At 40.9% G+C, this 17,017-nt stretch overlaps 1 protein-coding gene across 2 annotated transcripts in view; it reads left to right on the top strand.

Annotated features, from left to right (window-relative positions):
- The window catches only part of rab6ba (RAB6B, member RAS oncogene family a), a 124,519-nt gene that overhangs the window by 52,578 nt on the left and 54,924 nt on the right, over positions 1 to 17,017 (top strand). For both annotated transcript variants that reach the window (XM_055212343.2, XM_055212344.2), the window contains exon 2: positions 2,217 to 2,275. In XM_055212343.2, the coding sequence (XP_055068318.1) occupies positions 2,217 to 2,275 (59 nt within the window). The remainder of the gene's footprint in view (positions 1 to 2,216; positions 2,276 to 17,017) is intronic.

Here is a 17,017-nt window from a genome sequence, read left to right on the forward strand (position 1 = left end):
TAAACATAATTGAATTAATACTCCAAATATGCACACTTTAACATGAATTAAAACCCCTGATGGACGTTGTTTTGTCGAGTGCTTTCATGACGACCATAGTATTTTTCTCAATGACTGCGATGAGAGTCTTATTTCAGATTATAGGTATGTACTCTGTTTTACATTTTTATAACTCCTGACAAGAATGAAGACATTATTTTCACTATAGGATTTTCATAATAAAATAATGGTCAAAACTAAATCTCTTGACCCCATTTAATGATGAATAGTTGTTTGAGGTAAATACATTTTAAACTAACAGTAACTGAATTAATGTAAATAAAGAATGCTTTAGGACGCCTACATCCTCGTGCGGGTTGTAATCTCTCTCTCTCTCTCTCTCTCTCTCTCTCTCTCTCTCGAGCGAATGATGGTGGTATTGGTAACCTAGTAACCAGCAGTAAACAAAACAAGGTTCGTGTGGTAAATTGAGACATAACTGCATGTAATCACAATGGAGCAAGTTATTAATGTATTAGCCGTGCAGCTTGTAATTACCTAAACTTAATGCTTGCCTGTACAGTACACAGAAGAAGGAATGCACATTTTTTGACGAAGGCACTAGCAACAAGGATATTACGACGACGCCAAGACCCATATATGGTAAAGACAACTCCAGCGGAAACAGCTAGATGGTCAGTCACATTTAATGTTCGCTACATCAGAGTTAATTCAACAAATGCGTTTCCATCTCCCTTTACTCGCATTTACTCTTTTTGTCATAAATCAAAAACCACCTCAAGCGAGCGTATAAACTTTTTTGCGCATTAAGGGATTTTTATTTGAAATTTGGCATTTCCATCAATCGTTTTTGATGCAATACTTCAAAATGAGCATAAAATTATGGTGATGGAAAGTACCAAATGGGGCGAGCAGAGTTAACGTGACTAACCTGTGTGGGTGTGTTCTCAGGTGTCTAATAAAGTTCGAAGTTGTTGTCCCAGTATCCTTTATGGTTTTTCCACATTCTTTGCATGTGGCTGTCCTTCCAGAAATGCCGTCTAAAACATTTAAAAAACCGAACGATAGAACATATGGCACTGCCAGTCCCGCCATCTTTATGAGACTCTTATCAAATTTCAGATTTTACGCGCCGCACGTCATTGAATTCTATAATAAGGGTCAGGTCCGATCCCGTTTACTGCAGTACAGCATACACACAAAAAAACACACATAATCCTTTTAATGAAATCAGTAGTTAAGGATAAAAGACTCGAGTTGATTTTAAAATATTCACGAGTCTTTTATGTCGAGTCGAGTCAAGTCTGAAGTCATTTCAGTTCAAGTCTGAAGTCGAGTCTGAAGTCCTTAAAAATGCGACTCGAGTGCGACTCGAGTCCGAGTCACTGACTCGAGTGCCCATCTCTGACTTGAACCGTTTATCTACACAGGTAGATTTTCTTGGGTTTTTCTATTTCATCTTAGGGGAGTCTCGGGTCAGCAGGGCAGCTAAACTTGTGGCAGTGTTTTTATTGCAGTGCAATGTTTCATATCAAGTTTAGGTTTGTGATACTATTACTGAGATATTTTGAACTGAGGGTATACACATTTTTCTTACCTTGCTTTATTAAAACTGCCTCAGAAAAAGTAAGATGTAAATAATCTTCCTTTGTAATATCTTTTTATTGCTTGCATGCAGGAGCTTCACAAAAAACATGGATATTACTGTAGATGCTACCATTTATGAATAATAGACGTGAAAATAAAACGCTGTTATCTGCTACACTAGAGAGTGAAGCAATAAACTTCAATGTGTCATAATGACAAATTTGATAAAGTTTGGTCTTAAAACAAATTCTTTTTAATATTTTCAATTTTAAAGGTGAATTGTATCATTTCTGCATGTTGATCTAAACAGAATAACAAAAAACGACACTTCAAATATTTAAGCCAATGTTTTAAAATATGCAATGTTTTAAAATTCTACCTTTTACATTTAAGCATGTGACTTTATTTTATTTCAGATTGTTTACTCTAATCATAATGCAGTGATTTTCTGTTGTTCCATAACATCACTTACAACCTTGGGGTTACTTTTCTATTGAATAATTAGATCCCTTGGCAGAGGTTTCAATTATTGCAGTTTCAATCCAGTTAACCCATGCAGGTATTCCCTAATGCACATCTGCTTTCAATAGTACCTATTGAATGTTTCTCGTCTCTTTGTTCTCTTACAGTGGGAAAGACGTCCCTGATCACACGCTTCATGTATGACAGCTTTGACAACACGTATCAGGTAGGCAGCTGACAGTACGCTTGACGTCCCATCATTCTGTCAGTCAAAACTTGCATGCTCCTCCCTTTATTGTGCAGCATCAAAGAGTCATTTCACACAAAACTCAGAAAACATAATGGGGAAAGATCAGCCTTTCATTTGTAAAGACAATAATTCAAAGACGATAATAAAGCATGATTATAAAGTTTGAGGTTACTGAATGCATTATAATATTTTATATTATATCAGATAATTGCTCTGACTACATTTATTTTCACCCCTTCATAAATATGTCCAGTTTCATATGACACTATAGAAATTTGATATAACACAATGACACTATGGAGAAAAGTAGTGGAAGAACATCTAAAAATAAATGCATACGTATTTGCTGATGGTTTGGTCTAAGTGCACAAAATGTTCTTTTAGACGGTTGCTGTATTATTGAAGGAGGCGGGGATCTCAAGGGAAGTACTGTCTACATAAGGTTCATATTTATTTGGGTGATTCTCACGAAACCATTGAAACACCACGGCACTAATGATTTTAGCTATAAAATGTGTAATATAGTAATATTAAAAAGCATCAGAATTAACACAATACTGTGTTCTACCTTGCACAATGTGTGATTTTAACATAAGAATTTACAATTTGTCAATTTTATCTAATTTTCTGCTTAAATTCTCATTACCGCAATGCGTCCGGCTATGTTTGAACATGCGTTATGTTGTAATTTAAAGAAATTAACACAAAAATATTTAGAAAAAAATAAATGGATGTTTTGCTAGACTACTTTAGATGACAGAAAAATAATTTACTGAATATTCATGTATAATAATAATGAAGAAAAATTAGGAAAATGTTGTGTCCATGCCTGATGTTCTCATCCTCCGCAACACTTTTTGAGAACAGTTTAAGCACACATACATCATTTTAATAAAGTTTGATTTTGAGTGACCAAGCACATGGACCAGTTACTTCAAGATGGCTACCAGGTAAGATCATCTCTTTATATCTTTCCAGTTAAATTTGAAATATTCTCTGTTCAGAATGCTTACACAACATTTTGATTATCATTACCGAAACAGGTAGTTTTCTACATTTCGAAAAAATTTTGATTTACAATTTTTTTATGAAAATGTTCTTTATTAAAGTCTAATTATATGCACTGAATAAAAAATTAGCAAAGCCTTCATGGCTTCTCTATTTTTAGCAAAACATACTGGGGTACCTCATCCTCCGCAACACCATTCTCATATACCGCAATTATTTAATAGCAGTTGCGGTAAAGAGAACTTTTGTTTCGGAAATGAGAATTTAAGCATATTGTTTATTACTTTTAAATATCTCTTATGAATTTAATACAAATTTAAAATGTAATAACTGTTGATATTTTGCTTTATGATGCTTCATTGTAGACAATCAGCAAGTGAGAAAAAAGCTTAAGCAAAGGCCAGGTTGACAAAGTTCAGGGAGAAACTTTACAACAACCTAGAATGGCTCGAGGAGCACAGAAGGAAGGAGAGAGAGAGGTTAGGTTTGGAGATTTTACTAGCAGGTGTATTTAGCAGAAAACACACTACAGTGTTAGGAAATGTACATGACATGCACACAACACAACGCAACAAGTCTATAATATATTATGATGTGTACATACATTTTTGTCTTCCAATGTTGTGAGACATGCTAATTTAATGTAATGCTTTCTTTCCACTTTCAGGTATCAAAGACAACCTAGCGATGGCACGCCACGTGTCTAGGCGCTGCAACAGCAGTTGCTTCACAAGATCCACAAAGTTGGATCCCATGTGTGCAAGCATCTCAGCTCCCTGCGACCGCACAACGCGCGCTGTCTGCAGCGTCAGATTGCTGCCTGGGGGCGAGGGACAAAGGGAGACTACCTCGTTTCTGCGCAGTGCGTGAGTCACAGACACCAGAGAGGATGGCCTATAAGCGCCCGGCGCTGTGACAGAAAGGGGGTTGCCGCACAATTCATTAGGACTGTGCATTAACCCTTTCCGCCTCTGCTGTCTTCGCAGCATGTGGGTTGTGTTCAAGAGTGGGGGGGCGTGTTGTAGACGCTTATGTGAGGACGGGCCCTGGGGCGAGCAACACAAAACCAACTGAAGAGAAAAATTATAATCTTTATTACATTTAACACACAAACATTTCAACATTAAGTCCCTGCGTCGCCCGCAACAGCCAGGGGGACATCCAACAAGACTCTCATTCTTTTCCGCCGCTCAGCGTTCTCTCCTTTACAGCACTCTCGTCAGGAACGCGGCTTCGTTCCGGACGGCATTCCCCCAGGACCCGGTTTCTTGCATCATATACTGGAGTATTTGTGCCAGGGACTCTTGCGATGCACCACCGGTTCTGGTCCATGAGACACAGGGTGGTGAGGTAGGAAGTGGCTCATAGCCTTAGAGCTTTTCACCGCTTCCGAGAAATGCTCTGTGATTGTGCCCACCGTGTCCCCACACAGGCCGGATAGAGAAACAGGCGTGACTGTGCATGAGCACCATGAGTGGTCTTCGTGGCCCTTATCGCCATAGTGTGCAATGCAGACATAGCCTCTCCCGGCGCGGGTATGCTTTTTCGGACAGGTGTGCTGTCATGAGGCTTCACTACCCTCAAAGCTGTGCCACACCATCCAAGGACAAGGAAAAGGGGCAGAGGTGAGCAGCCACAGGGTCCTTGATGGGGGGAATACACAGGTAGCATACCTAAGAAAAAAAATGGGGGGAAGGGTAGCCCACGCTTTGGTGACTTTCCTCCGAGCGGCAGCGGGGCGGCCCGAGTGAAGAAAACAAAGGTCAAGCTTGCTTCTCTGGGAATCTTGTGGGGTGCTCCACTCAATCTCCAAGTCCTGCATGGCTTTAAAGAGAATGTGCACCAGTTCCTTGTAGAAGGAGGGCTGTGTGGCTGATGCACCACGTGGAGCCTGGTCCCAGTCTCCGTCCAACTCTGTCAGAGACATCTCATCTTCATCCGCTGGAAACCCAAAGGAAACAGACATGGCAGCTCCCGGTTCAGGACTCAGGCTCTCGGCGACAAACTGAAGTGGTGAGAGAGGGGAGGACGACCACCTGCGCCTCTTTGCCGGCAGTGGGACACTGCAGTAAGAAACCTCCAAGGGCGATGTTGAGCCGGGTCCTGAGCACCTTCATCGGGAGATCCTCACAATAAGGGACACCCTGAGCCAACAATTGCCGCCTTTGGGTGGAGAACCCCAAGCAGAGCACACAGAGCTCGTGTGAATTGGGTGGGTCCATCAGACCTCCGCACCACAAGCAGATTTGCGACATCCCGGAACATAGAGAGGGCTGCTTACATTTTAACCTAAATACAATTTTGCTGCCCATGAAGTTTGTCCTAAAGCATTTCTCATTGTCATTGTCTCATAAGGCAACGAGTCAACAAGTCAGCTGTCTAAGCTTTCGGACACAGCCTCTCTCTCTCGCGCATTAATGGAAACAGATACAGAATGATAAATGGTCAGAAGACCAACTCATATCCAGCAAGGAAATATTTTTCATCTTATTTACACAAATGTTTTGTGATATCCAGCTGACATTAGCTGGCCATTTCTCAATCCGATGGTTGCAGCCTTCAGAGCTCGCATTTGTAGGCAGCATATGTCATCAAGACCATCTTATTTCAGTATGTTACATGCATAATCGGGACTTCAATATGACACAAAGGGATATTAATATAGGCCTTCCTGTTCTCATGTTTTTTCCATAATATTTTTTTCAAAGACTACACAATAAAGCAGTTTTGAACTTGAACGCATGATGCTGTAAATATTATCAGTTTTTTCTACTTTATAATTTGTTTTTAACAAAATCTCAGGCTAGTATATGTATTCTCATTACCGAAATAATTAACCTCATTTCCGAAACCTATGTATCATTACCGCAACAGATACTTATTAAATGTTAATTTCATTAATAGAAGCATAACACTTTTAATTTAAATGCATGTGCAGAATCTCCAAATTATGTTCTTTCAGGTTTGTCATGTCATTTTGAAAATGTGTCAGGTTTCTTAAAAATATTAAAAAAAAATAGTTGCAAATTGTGGAAGGTGTTGCGGTATATGAGCTAAATAAAACAAAATAAAAAAAACGTTAAATTTAAAATAAATATTATTTCAGAATTTCAATTTACTGTGCATGACTATTAATAATCCATTTTTAAAAATGTGAAATTATATTAGCTTTTCTAACAGTGTTGATGTTTTCTGACAGTTGCGGTAATGAGATTTTTTAGGACTTACTTTTGAAATTATGTTACAAAAAGTGTTAAATGATAAGTAAACTTTTTTAAATTAATGTTCCCATATACTCCAGACTTTGTTTCTAATGTCTGGTGGGAAAAAAGTAAATAAGCAATTTTTACTTTTTCCTGCTTGACATTTCTAAAACCAAGTCTTCGTGAGAATCACCCATTTATTAATTCATGTGAAAGAACTATCAGGGGGAAAGAGTCAAGCATCCATCTCTTGTGAGAATAATTTGCATGCATATATGTAACATGTGGAGACCAAGGCTAGTTGTCATGTTGTCACATGTTTAATAATTTTTTTTTCTGTCAGGACTTTATAGTACACACTAAAAAATGTTGGGTTGTTTTAACCCAAAGTTGGGTCAAATATGGACCAACCCAACAAGCAGGGGGAAAAATCAAGCATCCATATCTTGTGAGAATAATTTACATATAATTTACATACAGGGTACAGTACTGTATGTAATATGGGGAGACCGAAACTGGTTGTCATGTTGTCACACGTTTAATATAGTTTATTTTTCTACAGTCAGCACTTTAAAGGGTTGTTTCAACTGATAAAAATAGGGTTGGCCAGAAAGTGGTCCCAAGTTGTCACTGGGGCAGTACCCTTTAAAAAGGTCCTAATATGTACCATTGTGGTCATGGCCGTAGCCAGGGTGTGAAAATGCTATCCCAGGAGAAAAAAGTGCACTAAAATACACTTTAAGTACACCCAATAGTAAACCAAAGTAGACTTTGTTAAATGCTAACTCCTAAACTGAATTAGGCTAAATAACAAAGCCTCCTTCATGGCCATTTACATGTTATTTCTACTGTTTTATAGTGTTTAAATCGTTTCTTACATACATAATCATGATGTTTATTTCGTGTGTCTTACCTAATCATGTCATCAATAATCTGCCCACGCTGAATGATGTGCCATTACAGTTTAAGTGCGTGCCGGTGTTGCCAGATATTACGAAAACAAACCAAAAGGCCATAAAAAATAATTTCAGACCTTGTCTTTCAGAAATAAATCAGAGAAATTACAAAAATACCTGCACACTCACTTTATAAATTTCCCAAAATGTCATATTAATTGCTAAAATATTAAACACTACGTCTAAAGAGGATTTTTCACAATGGGATCTGGCAACACTGCGAATGCTGCAGCCGCCGGCATCTCACAGCTGCTTGAGCCAATCTCTGTCATTTTATGCAAAACTATACAATTAACTGTCCAGCCTTAAATACGCAGATGCCAAAATTAGTCGTTTAAAAGTACTAATTATTAATTCAGAAAAATATCAAATTTTATTTTTATATGAAATGCAGAGGTCATATGTAATACCCTATAGCTTTAGTACAGAGCAGCTGGGTAAAAACACTTATTTTATATTTTTTTTCCTGTTTGTTTATCATCTGTACAAACCTCTGGTATTTATTTCTTATTCAGAGATAAAAAGTTAATTTATTTCAATATGTTTCATATTATTAAGTGTAATGGTTATTACGTCACCCTACATAATGTTGGGTTGAAATGTACTTGTAAAACACGAGGCGTGTGTAACCAAGTTTGCTATTTGATATGTGATTGGATGTAAATGGCTAAAACCCGCCTCCTATGTGGGTTCCTGTAATGTTATTGGGTGATAACGAGTGAGTGACGAGAGAGAGAGGAGAGACGAGTTTTAAACAGATGAGGTTTTTCGCGTGTGAGTGAATAACTTGCTATATGTGAGAAAAGAGTTGTTTTTTGTGTTAACACCAAGTAGTTCTTGTGAGTAACACCGCAAAATAATCTTTGACTCAACATCTGAGTTAAAGTTTTTATTTATTTGTGTTTGTTTCAAAAGTTACGGACTTTGATATATCTACGAGCCAGCTCACGCTGTTCGTTTGGACACGAGAGACATGTTGAGTGTTATTGCTGTCTATCTATATTGCTTTTTTCTACTGCTTTGCCATCCCGTTTGAGCGTAAGAGACGATTAAGATCGCATATTGAGCCCAAAAGGACGGACTTGTTTACATCCATATTGTGAAGAGACATCCGGACATCCAGCTATTGCCCGTAGCAACGGACGCTGTTTGACGTTCCTACGGTTACGAGTGACGGTGAGCGTTGTCGCGAGTGGACGCGGTTGCCCGGTACAGGATCTATCGCTGCTGGTTAAGGAGCACAGGTACCGTGTTTGCTTTGTTTATTTGCTCACACGAGCGAAGCGGCCATTTTAAAGTTTCAAAGGCCTCTACGATCTCAAGCAACTAAAGTTACACAGGCCTGCATCGGGGTTGGGGTGTGTGAGTACTGTTGTTTGTGAGAGTGGGCCCATTCTGTATATTGTTGGTGGTTATTAATTGACCCGTTACTATTGTTATCATTTGTTAACTTTGATACTGTGAGAAATCTGTGAAAAATACATCTTGTGTTGTTATGAGGAGTAATTATAAGCTAAAGGTTCTCGTGAGTTAAGCATACCATTTTACACGTTTACCCTTTGAGATTTTGCATACCGGTGTGTATTGTAAAGTGTTATTTGGGGTTCTGCAGTCTTTTCTCTTTGCTATAGTGTGTAATTTTGTGTGATATACTGTGTAGTGTAAACATAACAGTTGAACAGTGAATTAATAGTTCACAAACTGTGATAATAAGACTATATTTCAGTACAAGCATGTAACTGGTGTTTTTCTAATCACACTTAAAGGGGGTGTGAGCTACCCATTTTGATATATTATTTCCTTGTAAAATTCTATTCTTTAAATACAAATACATATTTTATTGCATTCCTATTCATATTTTTTTATATTTAGTTAAAATAAATTCTCTTAAAGTGTTTTTTCAAACTGTTTGGGTTATTTGAGTCCCAAAAGCAGATTTAAGGGTATCAGAGTAGGATGTTTATTTTTTAGTCGAGAGACAAGCAAATTGAACCCGTCGCCCACTCTAAAGCAATTTGAGTCAAACACCTCAAATAGGGTAGGGGGCGCTACACAAAGTGGGGGCTCGTCCGGGATTCATTCCTCTCTGATACATCAGACTCCCTGAAAGACAAGAAGAACCAGTGAAATTCAGATAACTGTCCCTAGTATATTTAAAGTATTCAGTGGATGAACAAACATCAAGATGGCTCTAGGAAAACACCCTTCTTTACAAGCTGAGTTACTTACCTGGTGTAACGAGGTGGGCATTCAAGAGAAGCATGCTTTAATGTTGGTTAATGTGCCTGTGGACACTGAAGTAGCTGTTATTGAAGATGTCATGCATACTGTAAAAGTCCTAGGGAAAGTTCGCGTGAGAGACACACGAGAAGTACCTACCTTGCAAGCCATGCTGGTGTTGTGTGAGTGCAAACAAACTGTCGATGCTAAGCGCACGCCAACTGAAGTGGCACCTGATGAAAAAACTGAGCCATGGACAGTCGTGGTAGCCCCTGTTAAAGACACTTCCTCTAAAACTGGGGGTTTCACTCAAAAGCTTACAGAGTTCCTGATGGGAGAGGGAAAATCGTTAGCAGATGTGCAAGCTCTGTTTACTCCACACAGCGCAGCTGAGGGTTCCCCTGAATCCATTATTCGTGCAGTAGGTGAGATCTTGGAAAAAACTACTAAGCACCCTGGAGATAGCAATGCTTACCGGCGACTACGTACCTTCTCTGCCATTGTACCCACACCCATGGGAGAAGAGAATATGGATAACTGGATGGAACAGGCACGTCTAATGATAACGGAGTGTGAATGTTCAGAAAAGGAAAAACGACGCAGGATTATTGAAAGTGTCAAGGGACCTGCTATGGAAATCATTCGAGCTGTTCGTTTCTCTACTCCAGAGGCAAGTGCAGAGCAGTATTTGGAGGCCATAGAGAGCACTTTTGGATCATCGGAGTCTGGCGAGGACCTGTACTTCAAGTTTAGGTCAATGCGTCAGAATGTAGGCGAAACACTGTCTGAATTCCTGAGGAGAATTGAAAAGGCTCTCAACAAAGTCGTAGAACGAGATGGAATATCCCCAAGCTTGGTGGATAAAGTGCGTGTAGAACAGCTGATAAGAGGCGCTGTGCATGCCGATATGCTGCTGTTACAGTTAGGATTGCGAGAACGGAAAAGTCGTCCCCCCTCTTTCCTCGGTTTGCTCAAGGAAATTCGTGAAGCTGAGGAAAATGAGGCAGCCCGACACAGAGTGACTGCAAAAGCCAAAACCATACAGTATCATGAAGACGAAAGAATCAGCCCATCCATTATCCAGGAGTTAAGAATGGAGATACAGGAGCTAAGAACACAACTCAACAGTGGAGATTCCAAACCAGCGAGTGCTGCTGCAATGGTGCTTAAAGCTAAGGAGAGCTCAGCCAAGCCAAAAGAGACAGATGATTTGGAAATACAAGCATTGAGAAAACAAGTTCAACAGCTGCAGCAGCAGTTGGTTGGTTTGAGTGTCAATCAAACTCAACCACCACCACTTCCTGAGCCAAAGTCAATATATTTCCAGTCTCAAGCTGTCTCTGCTTCTGGAATTAAGCCCTCTAGAAGTAAAGATGACTACTTTTGTTACCGCTGTGGTGAAGATGGCCATATAGCCACGAAATGCCAAGCTGCACCAAACTCTGAACAAGTCATTCAGAATCTGATTCGATCCCTACGAAAAGCAAAGAGTGCAAAGAATGAAGAATCGAGTGATCCTAAGTGAGATTCAGATCAAGCATCTTTATCGAGAAAAAGCCAAACCGAGGTTTATGAGTCGAGCGGTCTTCCCAAAGGTCTTGTTGGGCCAGCTTCCACTGTAGAAGTGAAACTTAATGGCTGCACATGTCAAGCTTTGTTGGACAGCGGCTCACAAGTGACCATTGTATTTGAGGAATGGTATTCCAAAAATCTGCCTGATGTTCCTATTCATCCATTGACTGGCCTGTCTATCTGGGGTCTCAGTTCTTCAAGCTACCCCTATAAGGGATACATAGTAGTGGATGTCACGTTTCCTGCTTCGATCATTGGTGTAGAAGAGTCACTGTCCATCTTGGCCCTGGTATGTCCAGAACCTAAAGGTCCGTCACAGTTGCCCGTCATAATCGGCACCAACGCTAGCTTCTTTAAACGTCTTGCTGCCCTTGGCCAAGAGTTAGATGGATCTAATGTTGCCTATGGCTTAAGAATACAGACTAGTCACTCAGACATCTTCCTTCCCTCTATTCAAGAAATGGAACATCGTTCTGAAGAATCTGACGGTAGCTTGAAGTGGATGGGCCCTGGAGATTGTGTTGTTCCATCACGAGGAGAAGTATGTACTGTCTGTCAACTATATACTGACAAGCCACTGAAGAAAGAGATCTTTGTAGTGGATAGACCTGTTCAGGATAGCCTACCTGCTGGACTTCTAATCACACCAGTGATATTGCCCTCTGTGGATGCTGAAGAGAAAGCCATTAAAGTCCTCCTGCAGAATGAAACATCAAAAGATATCTCTATACCAGCTGGAACAATCATTGCCAATGTCTATCCTACTGACACACTCCTTACCACTTCTGGAGAGCACAACTCCACAGTTATAGACCCTCAACTGTTTAAGTTTGGTGATGCTGAGATTCCTGAAGTGTGGGAGAAGAGGTTGAGGCAGAAACTGTCTGTTCGAGGAGATGTGTTTTCCACACATGAATGGGATGTGGGACTGGCTCGCGGTGTTGAACATTGTATTCGCCTAAGTGACAATAAGCCATTTAGAGAGAGATCCAGACGTCTTGCACCAGCAGACATTGAGGATGTCAGGAGACACATAAAGGACCTGTTGGCAGCGGGGATCATAAAGGAATCAAGGAGTCCGTATGCATCTCCAATAGTAATAGCACGGAAGAAAAATGGCGCCATCAGGATGTGCATCGACCATCGGACCCTCAATGCACGGACTATTCCCGATCAGTATACCACACCTAGAATTGAGGATGCTTTGGACTGTTTAGCTGGCAGCAGGTGGTTTTCAGAACTGGACCTTCGCAGCGGTTATTACCAAATACCCATGGCGGAGGAAGATAAGGAGAAGACAGCATTCATCTGCCCTGTTGGATTCTTTCAGTTCGAACGCATGCCTCAAGGCATTACTGGAGCTCCCGCCACGTTCCAGCGGCTTATGGAGAAGGCCGTTGGGGATATGCACCTACTCCAAGTCATAGTATACCTGGACGACATTATTGTGTTCGGACGTACCCTGGAGGAACATGAAGAACGACTGTTAAAGGTCCTTGATCGCTTGAAGGAGTGTGGACTTAAAGTGTCAATTGACAAATGCCAGTTCTGTCAACCACAAGTACGGTATGTGGGTCATATAGTGTCAGCTGCAGGAGTGTCACCAGACCCTGAAAAAGTCGAAGCGGTGACCCAGTGGAAAATGCCTGTCGATATAAAGTCCCTTAGGTCTTTCCTCGGGTTTTGTGGATTCTATCGTCGGTTTGTGAAGGACTACTCCAAAATTGTAAGACCTCTAACGGAACTTACCAAAGGATACCCCCGACAGCTGGTCGTACCAAGAAATCTGGTGATGGACATCAGTACTTTAAGGAGTCCGATCCATTTGGTGTACGCTGGGATGAAGAATGTACTGACGCATTCCATAAAATCATCTACTGCTTGACCCATGCACCTGTGCTCGCTTTTGCACCAGACCGTACGTCCTGCACGTAGATGCAAGCTTGAATGGACTAGGTGCTGTCTTGACTCAGGAACACCCTGATGGGTTCAGGCCAGTAGCTTATGCCAGCAGAAAACTTAGCATGTCAGAACAACGATATCCAGTCCATCAGCTGGAGTTTCTTGCATTGAAGTGGGCAGTAGTGGACAAGTTCCATGATTATCTCTACGGAGCTCAGTTCGTGGTAATGACCGACAACAACCCACTAACATATGTGTTGACAAGTGCCAAGTTAAATGCCACAGGACATCGTTGGTTAGCTGCCCTGGCTACGTATACTTTCAGCCTGAAGTATAAACCTGGACGCTACAATATTGATGCAGACCTGTTATCTCGTAATCCATGGGAACCCCCACAGCGTGGTGAATGGGAGGAAATACCCAAGTCGGCAGTCAGAGCTATTTGCCAGTTAGCCAGTGTGCAAGAGTGCGAGGAATCCTCAAGATTGGTGGATCATCTTGGTCTGTTACCACCAAGCATTCCAGAGGCGTATTCCTATCCTATTGTGTTGAGTCCAAGTTCTATGGACCAACTTACTGATGCAGATATGAGAAAAGCTCAAGAGGAAGATCTCGTAGTTGGTGAAGTAAAGCGAGGAGTAGCGTCAGGAAAAGTACTTACCGCCGAGAACAGTTCCCATGATGCTGTTGCTCTTATGCAGAGACAAGGTTCAAAGATGAAGATTCAGAATGATCTCTTATATCGAGTTACTAGTACAATGTCTGGGAGAGAAAAGTTCCAACTAGTCCTTCCTGAAAAGTACAGGTCACAAGTGTTACAATCTTTGCATGATGATTCAGGGCATTTGGGAATCGAGAAAACTACAGAACTGGTGAAAGATCGCTTCTACTGGCCAAAAATGTGTCAACAAATAGAGCAGTACATTAAGAGTTGTGGACGTTGTATAACAAGGAAGACTCTGCCAAAGAAAGTAGCTCCACTGAATCACATGACTAGCAGTGGGCCGTTTGATCTTGTGTGCATTGATTTCTTGTCCATTGAGCCAGACTCTAAAGGCATTGGAAATGTTCTCGTAATCACTGACCATTTTACCCGCTATGCACAAGCGTTTGCCTGTAAGGACCAGAAAGCACTGACAGTGGCTAAGATTCTTTGTGACAAGTTTTTCATTCATTATGGTCTACCCTCTCGTATCCATTCGGATCAGGGCCGGGACTTTGAGAGTGGTCTCATAAAGGAGCTGCTAAAGATGCTTGGTATCCGAAAGTCACGAACCTCGCCTTACCATCCACAAGGGGACCCACAGCCCGAGAGGTTCAATCGAACGCTTCTGTCTATGCTTGGCACCTTGAGTTCTGCAGAAAAAAATCAGTGGAGTCAACACATCAATCGCTTGGTACACGCATACAATTGTACCAAAAACGAATCAACTGGGTACTCGCCATACTATCTTCTGTTCGGACGGGAGGCTCGTTTGCCGGTTGATGTGTGCTTTGGAACTTCGCCAGATGGAAATAAAGCCCGTAGTCATCGACAATATGTGGACAAGATGAAGTCCGATTTGCAGAAAGCTTATCAGCTAGCCGCGGAAACTTCACAGAAAAGTCATGAGAGGAACAAACGAATGTATGACAGACAGCTGAAACATCACACGTTGGCTGTAGGAGATCGAGTGCTAATAAGGAATCTTGCTGTGACTGGAAAAAACAAACTGGGAGACAAATGGAATTCTATGCCTTACCTGGTGGTTGAGAAGTTAAACAACTTACCTGTTTACCGCCTGAAACCTGAATGCGGAATGGGAGGAGTAAGAACTTTGCATAGAGATCATATCTTACCAATCCGGCCGGATGTGAGATTTGTTGTTCCTGAAGAACCTAGAAAAGCTCCAAAGTCACCGGTGACGAGAGCCAGATCTGTAAAGAGAAAAAAAAGAGAGGAATTAGGAGAAACACATGTAACAAACATCAATGAAAATTCTGGGAGTAATTCTGAAAGTGATGAGGAGTTGTGCTATTTCTACACTGACAGGGTGAGAAAATCACCACAGCCAGAGAATAATGACCAGTATATAACTACTGATGGGGAAGAAGCTGTAAATGATGTACTGGACTCACCTAGCCATCCCAAGAATGACACTTTACCCTGGCTGGCTGAGGAGGCTCTGGAAGAATCAAATCCAGAAAGGGTAGAAGATTGGGAGTTAGAAGGGGGAGAAAGCACCCAGAATCATGCCCCAGAGACAGTGATCATACGCCCCAAACGAAAACTAAAGCCTGTAGAAAAGCTTAGTTATGATAGACTGGGACAGCCATCAAACCGCCCTTTAACTTTAGTCCATAAGGGTATGGTAGTTAATGTGGAGGGAGGTGTCAAGCTAAGGCCAAGTTTATGTCACACATGGTGGTGTCATACTTTAGCTCAGTGTCCCCAGTGTGCCCAGGTAAAGGTTTCATTTGAGCCTAGATTAATGGTTCCTGTTAAAGTCATCTCATGAGGGCATGAGAAAGTCTAGAAGGGGGAGAGTGTAATACCCTATAGCTTTAGTACAGAGCAGCTGGGTAAAAACACTTATTTTATATTTTTTTCTGTTTGTTTATCATCTGTACAAACCTCTGGTATTTATTTCTTATTCAGAGATAAAAAGTTAATTTATTTCAATATGTTTCATATTATTAAGTGTAATGGTCATTACGTCATCCTACATAATGTTGGGTTGAAATGTACTTGTAAAACAGGAGGCGTGTGTAACCAAGTTTGCTATTTGATATGTGATTGGATGTAAATGGCTAAAACCCGCCTCCTATGTGGGTTCCTGTAATGTTATTGGGTGATAACGAGTGAGTGACGAGAGAGAGAGGAGAGACGAGTTTTAAACAGATGAGGTTTTTCGCGTGTGAGTGAATAACTTGCTATATGTGAGAAAAGAGTTGTTTTTGTGTTAACACCAAGTAGTTCTTGTGAGTAACACCGCAAAATAATCTTTGACTCAACATCTGAGTTTAAGTTTTTATTTATTTGCGTTTGTTTCAAAAGTTCCGGACTTTGATATATCTACGAGCCAGCTCACGCTGTTCGTTTGGACACGAGAGACACGTTGAGTGTTATTTCTGTCTATCTGTTGTTTTTCTACTGATTTGCCATCCCGTTTGAGCGTAAGAGACGATTAAGATCGCCTATTGAGCCCAAAAGGACGGACTTGTTTACATTCATATTGTGAAGAGATATCCGGACATCCAGCTATTGCCCATAGCAACGGACGCTGTCGGGCGTTCCTTCGGTTACGAGTGACGGTGAGAGTTATCGCGAGTGGACGCGGTTGCCCGGTACAGGATCTATCGCTGCTGGTTAAGGAGCACAGGTACCTGGTTTGTTTTGTTTATTTGCTCACACGAGCGAAGCGGCCATTTTAAAGTTTCAAAGGCCTCTACGATCTCAAGCAACTAAAGTTACACAGGCCTGCATCGGGGTTGGGGTGTGTGAGTACTGTTGTTTGTGAGAGTGGGCCCATTCTGTATATTGTTGGTGGTTATTAATTGACCCGTTACTATTGTTATCATTTGTTAACTTTGATACTGTGAGAAATCTGTGAAAAATACATCTTGTGTTGTTATGAGGAGTAATTATAAGCTAAAGGTTCTCGTGAGTTAAGCATACCATTTTACACGTTTACCCTTTGAGATTTTGCATACCGGTGTGTATTGTAAAGTGTTATTTGGGGTTCTGCAGTCTTTTCTCTTTGCTATAGTGTGTAATTTTGTGTGATATACTGTGTAGTGTAAACATAACAGTTGAACAGTGAATTAATAGTTCACAAACTGTGATAATAAGACTATATTTCAGTACAAGCATGTAA

Source organism: Misgurnus anguillicaudatus, chromosome 8 (genome assembly GCF_027580225.2).
Source record: "Misgurnus anguillicaudatus chromosome 8, ASM2758022v2, whole genome shotgun sequence".
Taxonomy (NCBI): Eukaryota; Metazoa; Chordata; class Actinopteri; order Cypriniformes; family Cobitidae; genus Misgurnus; species Misgurnus anguillicaudatus.